General features: G+C 41.7%; 1 protein-coding gene across 2 annotated transcripts; it reads left to right on the top strand.

The window, feature by feature from the left end:
* LOC117527346 (flocculation protein FLO11-like) lies at positions 1 to 8,250 on the top strand. 2 transcript variants are annotated; one of them, XM_034189663.1, is made up of 8 exons: positions 1 to 268; positions 1,437 to 1,540; positions 1,663 to 2,128; positions 2,232 to 2,321; positions 2,407 to 2,443; positions 6,015 to 6,086; positions 6,187 to 7,536; positions 7,651 to 8,250. In XM_034189663.1, the coding sequence occupies exons 1-8, from the start codon at positions 170 to 172 to the stop codon at positions 7,908 to 7,910; spliced, it is 2,478 nt and encodes an 825-aa protein (XP_034045554.1). In that variant the 5' UTR covers positions 1 to 169; the 3' UTR covers positions 7,911 to 8,250. The 2 variants fall into 2 exon arrangements, with proteins under 2 accessions (XP_034045554.1, XP_034045547.1); XM_034189656.1 differs by having other exon boundaries at positions 7,648 to 8,250.
* The last annotated feature ends 3,574 nt before the right edge of the window (positions 8,251 to 11,824 follow it).

Genomic DNA, 11,824 nt, shown 5'->3' with positions numbered 1-11,824 from the left:
GAGGGGAGGGGGGTAGAAAAAAGGCGAGGTTCTGTTGTCAAATCTGTCAGTCTACCCAGTTTGGCCCCTCCCACTTCAGTGAAGGCATTGCATACTGCTGGTTCTTGTGCTCTTAGCAACGGTGCCTCAGCAACAGAGCTCCACAGCAACAGCGTGCAGTGTCTCCCCAATGGAGCTGCCATTGGGCGGACCGGCGCTCAGGCACTACACCCAGAGTAGACCAAGACCTCATCGACAAAAGCTGAACTATCGTCCCAACAGACTGCAGGTACTGTGAAAGAGCGACAGCAGGATTTTCAAAAATGATGTGCGAGGGAAAGGTGGTGTGCATACATGTATATGTGTGTGTGTTGTGTGTGGTGGGGGTGGGGGGGTGACATAATGGAAGGGAGGGAGTGAGAAAAGATGTAATAGGGGACAGAGAGGAGATGCAGGGGGAAGGGAAGGATGGAGGAGGAGAGCTATAAAAGATGCCTGGTCCCTGTTTGAATAAGGCGGTTCCATTGTGCCGGTCACTAGCCGTTTGTAGAACACAACATTTAGTGTTGTTGTCTCTGTGTAAAAGTGTGATGACTGCATGAATATGGGTGCTGGTTTGGTCTTAAATTCTTTTCCTAATATGTATATAGAGATAGATAGATAGTGGTATCCATTAATGTGCATTCTGTATGTGATTTTATTTCATTTTATTCAGCAACTAGGATGTTAGGCATACAGACGCTTCCTTGGAGCCAGCCGCTAGTAAGACAAAAATTAAGTAATTCCCTTGACAGGATATTTAACAATGACTTCTACAGTCAGCAAGGTGGCTTAATGGTTAGCACTGGCGCCTCACAGCGAGCAGAACCCAGATTTGCTGGTCCTTTCTGTGAGGAGTTTGCATGTTCTCTGGATCCTCCGGCTCCCCCACACCCCTTCCAATGACGTGCAGGTTCTGTGAATTGGTTTGTCAATATGTGTCAGCCCTGTGATAGACTGGTGGCCTGTCCAGAGTGTACCTCGCCTCTCAACCAATGACCACTGTGATAGATTCTACAGCACCCCCGCCCCCATGATCCATAATTGGAATATGTGGGTGATGTCTAAATTTATGCTCTGAAGTCAGTCTCTTGGTTTTTATTAACACCCAACTTGTTGGCACAGACAACATGATCTGGATAGTGTGACACGGTGTAGTGTCATTTTTCTCAGTATAATAATACATACACCGAAAAATTAGTTATCTTAAAATTCTGTGACGCCTCCAAATATTACTGAGTGACTAGCTCCTGGGAGGAATATACACCACGGTACACTTATACAGGCAGAACAAATATTACTCCCAGTTTGTTATGTATTTTAGGTGATGCTAGTACTTCCAAAGTTTAGTAGGATTAAATTTGCTTTTTATCATCCTTTTTTTTTTTTTTTTTTTCCTACACGTGTGTGGCAAATAGGAAACAATATTTGAGAGTGAAAATGAAGTCCTTGAGCTCATAGGACGGGTAGATGAAGGAGTCGAAGAGTTCTTTACTAAGAGAGTACTTCCTGCTGATACACTGTGAGTATTATTACCACCTGCCACATAAGTCAAAGTTTGTTTTGCATTTTAATTATATATTGGAAGATTGAATACATGTGCAGTCCAGTATAGTCTCTGAGATGCTGTGATTCTTTATACAGGAAAGAAACAGTTGAGGAATCCATTGCAGTGCAGGAAGTGGCCCCTGCTAGTGCCATACCTTGTCCACCTCCAACAAAAACACTCAGGAAGAAGCTTGGCGATTTCTTTACCCTTAAAAAGAGACGAGGGCTGAAATCAGAGACGAGCCATGAGGGGCGGCCCAAAAAGACTTCCATTGCCGATTTCATTCGTCCTCTCAGGGAGGTCACCAGAGCTGAAAAAGAAAAGGATAAGGAACGAGTAAAGGAGAACGACAAGGAAAATGAAAAGGAGAAAGGAAAAGATCTTCACGGTGGTGTTGCTCAAGAATTAAATCTACAGGAGATGCCTGTTGCTGGTGCTGCTCTGCTGAGAAGTGAGACGGTGCCTCCCCGTCGTGCTCTCAGAGAGGGGAAATCCCAGTCCCTCATTTTGTTGTCTGGATCATCAGCAACGGGGAATGCTAATGCAAGGAACATTGCAAAGGTAAGTGCTAGTTGCCTTTTTAAGTCTTGTATTACCATTAACTCAATAAAACAAAAACGTGAAAGCCTTCAATAATTTTATTATTCATTTATTTTTGTTTCAGAAACAGTATGATGGCCAACATAGCTTCGAACAAAAACTCCATATCATGCTTCAACGAATTGGAGTTTCTAAAGCACAGCCTGAAGCACAGGTATGTGACTGTTTATCTGAAAATAATTGTCCATTTTATCTAGAAGTCTTAAAATTCTTCTGTAATACTTCTTCTGTTTGTTTAGAATCAGGAAGGAGAAATGAAAAAAGCAGAATCTGAAGGTATGTCCTATTATCTATTGATGCTATATATTTAAATATGCTCCAGCTTGTGTCAATGAACAGGTGATTAAACCAATATGCACAGAAGTTTAGTTCAGTTCAGTTCAGTTTTTTTTTTTTTTTTTTTTTTTTTGTACAGCACCATTTCAAAGAAAATCACACCAAAGTGCTATACGCAAGTAAGGTCTCCATCAGGGGTCACAGCCCTGGTCCTGGAGATCACCTGTCCTACATGTTTTCCAACTCTCTCTACTCCACCCACTGGTAGTCACCTAATTCAGGTGTGTTCAACCAATCAAAAGCTCAGAAACACCAGACTTGATTAACCAGCTGTGGTTGCAACAGGTACACATGGAAAATATTTAGTGCAAGTGATCTTATTTACAGGACAACAGTTGGTGACTCCTGGTCTAGACCTTAATTACCCCATGAGCAAGAACCTTGGTGACAGTAAAGATTCATGCCCTCAGCTCTTTTTTATTATAGGAAAATCCACAAATACAGCAGACCCAATGGAGTAAACATCTGCTATGGCTTTTCCAAGCATACAAAAGACAAAGCACTACACAAGATTGTCAGAGCATGCAGTAACAGGAAAGCTGCAGCTAAACGGCAGTATCATTCAGTGTTCATAATGACAGGATAGCTGAAAAGACAGTGATGTATCAGTTAGGGGCCCAGTGAAATAAACTACAATAGTAAGTGAGTGACTGTATTGATCCCACATTGATCCCACATCATTCATTGAGGCAGGAGCTATCCCATAGCTCACCCCAACCCAGAAATACCTACAACCTCTCCCAAAGACAACCCATCATCTAGCAAAACAGCTTCCTGAGTTCAGAGTTCCATTATAGACTTCAGGTTAACACCCATTCATACATAAGAGAACCATGAATTCATCCCATACCTATTGGAAATCTTTCAAATAGCAACACTCATTAAAGTGCCCAAATTAGATCCAGAGAGTCCTGATCAGTTATTCCTCAGCAGCTGAACCTCTCATATATCAGTAGTTCTATTCCATCCAACAAAGTAGTCTCTCAGGTCCAGGAGAGACTCCAATGCAACTTCATGGACATTCTAGCCATCCACGTTGGGACATCTGGATGACTGACTCAAAGCAACACGGTTGGTCACACACCACAGCATCTCATCAGTATAGCTCTTCCACGGTCTCTTGAGAAGAAGTACTGGAACAGCAGGAGCTCAAACAGGAAACAGAACAGAAATCTATATTGAAGACAGTTACCCCTAAAATTCAATTTAATATCTCCATTGTAGTTAATGTTTGTTATGCTAACATGCTTATCATCAGAAGAGGCTGAAGAGGCTGCCACTGCTCCTCAAGAATTAGTTACATGAGACAGAAACCTTCCTCATGAGTGATGTGATAGAAGTGAGAGGCAAACCAATGATGCATTAAAACTAAGTATAAACTAAATGTAATTTAGAGAATCAACAGACTCTGGCTATTTTTATTAGTGGGTAGTCTATTCTACAGAAAAAAAGATAAGAAAACTGTGTGACCCTCTCACTTCTTAAATTTGGAACACAGTAAAGCTGCATTCTGAGAATGCAGAGCACGGGCGGTGCAAAAGATTTTATAAGCTCTACCAGGTAACAGGGCACTAGTCCATTTAGAATTTTACATGTCAACAACAGAACCTTATAATCTGACCTCACATGAACAAGCCAATGACGTGTGGCTAAAACCCGGGTAAAAGTAGTTTCAAATTTTTTCTTCTCGATAGATATAGCAGCAGCATTCCAAACCAGTTGAAGACTTCTGATACTGCAGGAAGCCATAAGATAAGACATTACAATAATCATTTCTAGATGAAACTAAAGCATGGAAAACATAAAGCTAAACGTGTATAAATTGTAAGTCAATTCAAGTCTGGGAGCTTGCACTGTATCACGTGTCACCACATCCAACACAGTACAGAACCACCCCAGGTCCTGAAAGGCAACCACCCAGGGAGACAACCAGTCCATCCCCACCTCTCGAATAAAACCATCCATCTGCCACAGCCAGAAGAAAGGTGGGCACGTCTTCAGCCTTCTCGAACTGCTGGGGTCCACAATACTGAGGCACCTGCATGATGGATCATGCACAAAGAAATGCACCACATGGCTAAAATGTTATAGCTGATGCGCCTTCATCATCCAAGTGACACTCTTCATAGAATAGAAGAATAGAATAGAATAGAATGCCTTTTATTGTCATTATACAGTGTACAACGAGATTAAAAGCCAACTCCAAAATCAGTGCAGGCAAGTAAAAAAGAAAAGCAGCAATATCAAATAATAAGTATCAAAAAATATATATACGATGTAAACATTAGAAGGTAAGGTGCACGGTCCTGGATGGTATGTACATTGCAGAATAAGTATGTTAATATATACATTGTTAAAAATTATAAATATTGCACATTATGGGATGGAATGTTGCACATTATCGTCGGTGCATGCAGGAATTCAGGATGGTTACCGCTTTGGGAAAGAAACTGTTTTTGAGTCTGTTTGCTCTGGTATTAATAGACCTGTAGTGCTTCCCTGAGGGCATCAGGTCAAACAGTTCAAAGCCAGGGTTCATCCATATATTGCAGCGATTACTTTAAACTGATACATTTCGCAAAATACCATGACATGTCAATGATGTAATCTGATGTTTTCTTTTGAAAATAAATAATATCTAAGAGTCTGTCTTCATATGAAATGCAAAGCTATGTGATTACCTAACATAGCAACTTCATACACAGTAAATAAAATTTACTCTGCTGGGATAACATTTGGTCCCAGTCCAAATAGAGTTAAATATACTCTACCACAGAGCTAAATCAACTCAACACGGTATAAAATCAACTCTTATTGGAGTAGAACCATTTGAATTGACAAGATGGTGTTGCCGACCGAACAGTCCCCTCTAAAAATCGGTCCACCCTACCTTCACTGTGCATGCGTCATCAGCCACGGTTTATCACCTTGTTTCTGCTTCAAACTGCACTCCAGTCATCATCTATCTCAGCGACAGATATCTGAAGCTTTTGTACAACAATCATGCCCACATAAATTCAGCATTATTTCATCATAAAAGACAGAGGAAGTGATCAGAGCGCCGTGGCTACATGAGCTGCTAGCTGTTGCGTTCACTGCGCGTCGGTCATTTCAAAGCGTCACGGATTAACGCTTCATTTGTGCTTAAAATGGCCTAATTTCTGCTTAAACTGACTTTAAAATGATTTAAGAGGCTTTACCTTGTCATCTGATGATTAATAATTCCATTAATCCATTTGATTGCTTTGGGTGAAGAGAGTCCGTCTCACAGAAGCTGCTGAGCTCTGAAATGATACATGCCCAGTGGAGGCAGGAAGGGCCAATTTTTAGCGGGGGACTGTTCAGTCGGCAACAACGGTAGAGCTGATTTCACTCTATAATAGTGTATTTAACGCTATTTAGACTGGGACCAAATGTTATCTCGGCAGAGTATATTTTACTCAGCAAAATGTACTGTGTAGGCGTTTCTTTGTCTTTCTAACTTAAGTTATACTTTTTCTTTGTGCCTCAGGTACAATCATTGACAGTAAACCTGAGCCACCACCAACTTTCACAAAACCACGGACGATGTCTGCCTCGTCAGGTATGTGACGCATATACATAAAACAGAATAATTTACACATATCCATTTAACTAATTAGCTCTGTGATGTGCCTGTTCCTCTTTGTTGTATTCTTCTGTAGATATCAGGCATCCAATTCGAACAAGTGTGTCAGCACACGAGTCTGCTGGAAAACCCGCTTTGCCTCCAAAACCACTTATCAAGCCAGGCCCACCCCCTACCACATCTGGTGGCAGCACACCTGAGAATGAAGTTGCTCAAATTCAGGAAGGCGAGGCAAATATGCCTCCCAAATCTTCTTCACCTCCAACTCTGTCTGCACCAGCTCCTTCTCCCGTCAGTGCTTCACTCAGTGATACTGAACTGACAGTCTCAAACTTAACCACCAACTCAGCTGAATTTACAGTTTCCCCTTCAAGTACTGTAGCACCCATGGATACAGATATATGCATGGACTCTTTTAATCCTTCTACAGCAGCTACGCCACACATGAATGTTACAAAGCTTAACGACAAACCTTACGCCCCCGAAGATAGTGGTGTTACTAATGTTCTGCCCAGCTGTACTTTCCCAAAAACTCTTCCAACTTCCACTACACCCACAACGTCACCCAGTTGTGTCTCAGTTACTGACACTTCCTCTGATTTAAATAAGCCAAGCATCTCTGTCACGTCCAGCTCCACAACAATAACCTCACCTTCCATTACCACCCAAGAATCTGTTTCTACAACAGAAACAAATGGCTTAATTCAGTCCTGTTTGCCAGAGCCAAATGATACTGTGTCAGTTGATACTACTGATAGTAGTGATGTCACTATTTCTCTCACTGCCACGGCAGGCACAGCTTCCTCAGCCACCACCAGCATATCAAACAAGCTGTCAGGCTCCTCTGGCACCACCAGTTCAGTTACGTTAGTGAGCGATAATTCCAGTTCAGTCTCTGTCACCTCTGGTAACTCTGCAACTATAACTTCATCAGCCACTAATGCATCATCCCCACCTCTTAAATCAAATGATACTGATGATACCACAGCAAGTGCAGTTTTACCTGATGGCCCTGTTACTACTTCATACAGCTTCCCCACACTTGCTGCCTTTCTTCCCAATAGCGCCTCCTCTTCCACTGCCAATCGAGCATCCACTGTGTACATGACGTCTGTCTCTACCTCTATCCTTGTTCATCCACAGAGTTCTGTCGATATCGTTGTCCCGTCCATGTCTTCCAGTGAAATACATCAGGCAGAAACTGCTTCCACCACCACAAGTTCAACAACCACAACTGCCATTAGCCAAATGCTTGCAGCTGAGCCCGACCAACACACCCTGAACAATTTCAGTACCAATGTCACTCTGATGATCTCTGAGCTCCCCACTGGTGATAGCAGAAATTACTTGATTGAGGGTACTAAAGATGAGTTCCAGGCATCTCCTGAAATAATATCTAATCTAGAGCCTGCAGTAAACTGTGAAGGTAAGAGTACATTCCATGTCTATGTAATGCAGACTTGCATGTATACTTTGTTTTACATGTACAAAGAGCTACTGCAGCAGGATTTCATGGGGGATTTTTGTCTCCCAACAGCAGATGGGGAGATTGATGGGGTTCAAAATATCAAGCACACTGAGAATGAAGAGAGCAGATGTGACACTGATAGTGAGAAAGAGGTCAAGATTGAAAATGAAGAGTCAACATTGATCAACAGTGAAGTGGAAATGAAAGTAGTACCTGAAGAATGTAAGAAATCTGATGAAGATGCAAAGGAAGCAGGAATGGATGAAGCTGCTTCTGGTACAGTGTTACAGGATCAAAATCAAGAAGAAAGGAAGTTAGGAGGAACAGAGTAAGTCCAAAATACAGAAATGACAAACAAGGGACCAACTACTGTTGACAGGGCAGGAGAGAGCACAGTAGCTAAAGGGTGAAGGTGACGATTCATGGCACTTACAGGGACCACTACTGCAGCACATCACAAAGGTGGGCCACTGGACCAAAGACTGAGATCCCCGTGATGTGATATAATCAACAAATCCAGCAGTGTCTTTGTCCTTTTTTAAATTTTAGTTTGAATTTTGCATTGCATGTATAATTATGTACCATAAGATGACTATTGTGGTAAAATGCACCATGTTTACAATAGATGGATAAATGACATAGCTATGACTATTAAATGGAATATTAAATTGACTTGAGTCTTTGCTCAAATTCTTTATAGAAAATTGCTGTTTGGTTTATGGTTTCCAAGTTCAAAATGTGGTTAAGGCACTGGGCTTGAGACCAGAAGATCCTCGGTTCAAATCCCAGCCTGATTGGAAAATCAGTAAGGGCCCTTGGGCAAGGTCTTTAATCCCCTATTGCTCCTGGTGTGTAGTGAGCGCCTTGTGTGGCAGCACCCTGACATCGGGGTGAATGTGAGGCATTATTTGTAAAGCGCTTTGAGCGTCTGATGCAGATGGAAAAGCGCTATATACATGCAGTCCATTTACCATTTATTTATTTAAAATGTGAGTATAATACTCATTTCTCCATTTTTAATTTAATTTAACCAGGTTAGTCCCATTGAGATCAATATCTCTTTTGCATGGGAGACCTGAGCAATTATAAAGTTTCCAGTCCATATAACCTGCATGGCTTTAGACATGGGAGGAAGCCGGAGCACCTGGAGGAAACCCATGCAAACACAGGGAGAACATGCAAACTCCACACAGAAAGGCCACAGGTGGGAATCGATCCCGTGACCTTCTTGCCATGAGGCAACAGTGCAAACTACTAAGCCACTGTGCTGCCCATATGGCTGAGTTGCTAAGCAAATTGACCTCATTTGGATTTATCAGTAAATAATAGATATATCATAACTATGTCTTTCACATAGTTATGATGTTGCAAAATCAGATTTGAACATAGTCGGTGATTACAAAAGTAAAACAGATTTGGAAAGTACAGATCATAGTGGCATTTTATTGTATTTCTACATTTTACTGCAATTATAGCATTTTATAAATAGTAAGTCCCTTTGGCTGCACTCGGGGTCGCCACAGCAAATCCAAGGTGGATCTGCATGTTGAATTGGCACAGGTTTTACGCCGGATGCCCTTCCTGACGCAACTCCACATTACATGGCCACATTATGTGGCCATGTACACATATTTCACCCATATTGGCCTCTCTTCATTTGCTTCCTGTTAATTCTAGAATAGAATTTAAAATTCTTCTTCTTACTTATAAGGTTTTGAATAATCAGGTCCCATCTTATTGTAGGGACCTCATAGTACCATATCACCCCGATAGAGCGCTTTGTTCTCAGACTGCAGGCTTACTTGTAGTTCCTAGGGTTTTTAAGAGTAGAATGGGAGGCAGAGCCTTCAGCTTTCAGGCTCCTCTCCTCTGGAACCAGCTCCCAATTCGGATCAGGGAGACAGACACCCTCTCTACTTTTAAGATTAGGCTTAAAACTTTCCTTTTTGTTAAAGCTTATAGTTAGGGCTGGATCAGGTGACCCTGAACCATCCCTTAGTTATGCTGCTATAGACTTAGACTGCTGGGGGGTTCCCATGATGCACTGAGTGTTTCTTTCTGTTTTTGCTCTGTATTCACCACTCTGCATTTAATCATTAGTGATTGATCTCTGCTCTCTTCCACAGCATGTCTTTTTCCTGATTCTCTCCTCTCAGCCCCAACCAGTCCCAGCAGAAGACTGCCCCTCCCTGAGCCTGGTTCTGCTGGAGGTTTCTTCCTGTTAAAAGGGAATTTTTCCTTCCCACTGTCACCAAGTGCTTGCTCACAGGGGTCATTTTGACCGTTGGGGTTTTTCTGTAATTATTGTATGGCCTTGCCTTACAATATAAAGCACCTTGGGGCAACTGTTTGTTGTGATTTGGCGTGATATAAATAAAATTGATTTGATTTGATTACATGTGGCAGGGGCGGGATTTGAACCCAGAACCTTCTGCACTGAAACCAAGCAGTTTAACCACTTGGCCACCACCCCTGCCTTATAGAATTTCATAAATATGGTCACATTAGATTTATTTTGTATTTGGCTGCTTGTGTTTTTGCTCTGGGTCCACACAACAGATCCGTACTGGAACTGCATGTTCAGGATTGAAGCCATGGGGTGTTCTGATCGGTTCCACCACTTTCCAACCTCCCTTAGTTCTACACCAAAGTTACATGGGAAAAGACTGAAGTGCTGCTAGACTGGTACCTGTCAGTGTTGTTCTCAAGACAAGTTCCTGGCATATGTTTTGATCATCTCCCATTACTACTTCTTCACCTGGAGATTAGGTTTGTGAATTTTTAGTGAGCAATATCTTTATCAGGGACAGTGGCTAAGTGGTTAACACTAATGCCCTACAGCAAGAAGGTTGTGGGAGCCCTTCCTGCCTTTCTGTGTTGAGTTTGCATGTTCTCCTCGTATCTGTGTGGGTTTCCTCTGGGTGCTCCGGTTTCCTCCCACAATCAAAAACATGTTTATTTAGGGTCTGTTCTTTTCTCTGCCCCTGGCCAAGGCAGTGTCTCTACATCTGGAGTTGGTCCCCGGGCGTTAGATTGTGGCTGCCTACTGGTCCTAGTGGTTGGATTGTGTCTATCAGGATGGGATAAATGCAGAGGATAAGTTTCATTATATATACAATAAAGGGCTCTTCTTCTTTAAAAAGAAGTACCGTATCCTGCTACTGAATACAAATCTTTCTTACCTACATGAACAACTAGCAATATGAGTGTAAGAACATTGTAGGTCTTTGTAATGTCATATGGTGGGTTTTTTGAGGATGCTAACAAAATAGATAAAAATAAAACCTGACTTGCAATGCTAAACAAAGAAATTTAAAAATAAACACAAAAACTAAAAGCCAAAGCACCACTGAAATTTAATCAACTGTTCCCTGATACAAGGACCATCTCCGACAAATCTATAGCCAATCTGGACATTACTTTTACAGATATAGGACCCTATCAACATAGCACACATGTTTTTATGGTATGTCTGCCCACGCATTGGTATTAATTTTGTTTGTACACCTCTGCAATGGATCTGAAATGAAACAAGATGTGCTTGCAGTGTAGACTTTCAACTGTAACACATGGGGTTAACCAAAATATTGCATTATTATTTAGACATTATGACCACTCTTATACACAGTCCCTCCATTTTCAGAGGCCATAAGTAATCGGACAAACTAAGTATAAGAATTCTTTTCAATTTGACTTACTCTTCCAGACAGATTTCTGTAGAAAAGTCAGGGGGTGGCTCCATGAAGATTAAGTCACCAAATATCTCATGCACTTCATTTATAATTAATAAATAAAAACAGCATGATACTGTGTGGTCAATCTGTCTGGAGTAGACAGTCCTCAAAAACTGAGTGACTGTGCAGGAAGGAGACAAATGAGGAATGCCACCAAGACAACCCATGAGGACTAAAAGAGGTAAAGGCTTGTATTAACTGGGGAAACTGGTGTTAGTGTAACTTTTGCTTGTTCCCTTGGCAATTATAAAGTTTCATGGTGGAGAGCAGAGGTGGGATGATGTTAATCTCAAGTCATTCTCAAGTCATGAATCAGCAAGTCCCAAGTCAAGTCTCAAGTCAGCTTGCAAACAATTGGTGGTCATTATGACTTGAGACTTGACTTGGGACTTGTGGATTCATGATTTAAGAGTGACTTGATGGTGACTTTGTCCTAACTCTGGTGGAGAGTAACAGAGAAGGACTTTAATGTAAGTCAAATAAATCAAATCTATAGGTTTGAGACATCCGTG

This window comes from Thalassophryne amazonica, chromosome 2, assembly GCF_902500255.1.
Source record: "Thalassophryne amazonica chromosome 2, fThaAma1.1, whole genome shotgun sequence".
In the NCBI taxonomy this organism is placed as follows: Eukaryota; Metazoa; Chordata; class Actinopteri; order Batrachoidiformes; family Batrachoididae; genus Thalassophryne; species Thalassophryne amazonica.
The sequence above is the reverse complement of the archived record's forward strand: the minus strand, read 5'-3'. Positions and strand labels throughout refer to the sequence as shown.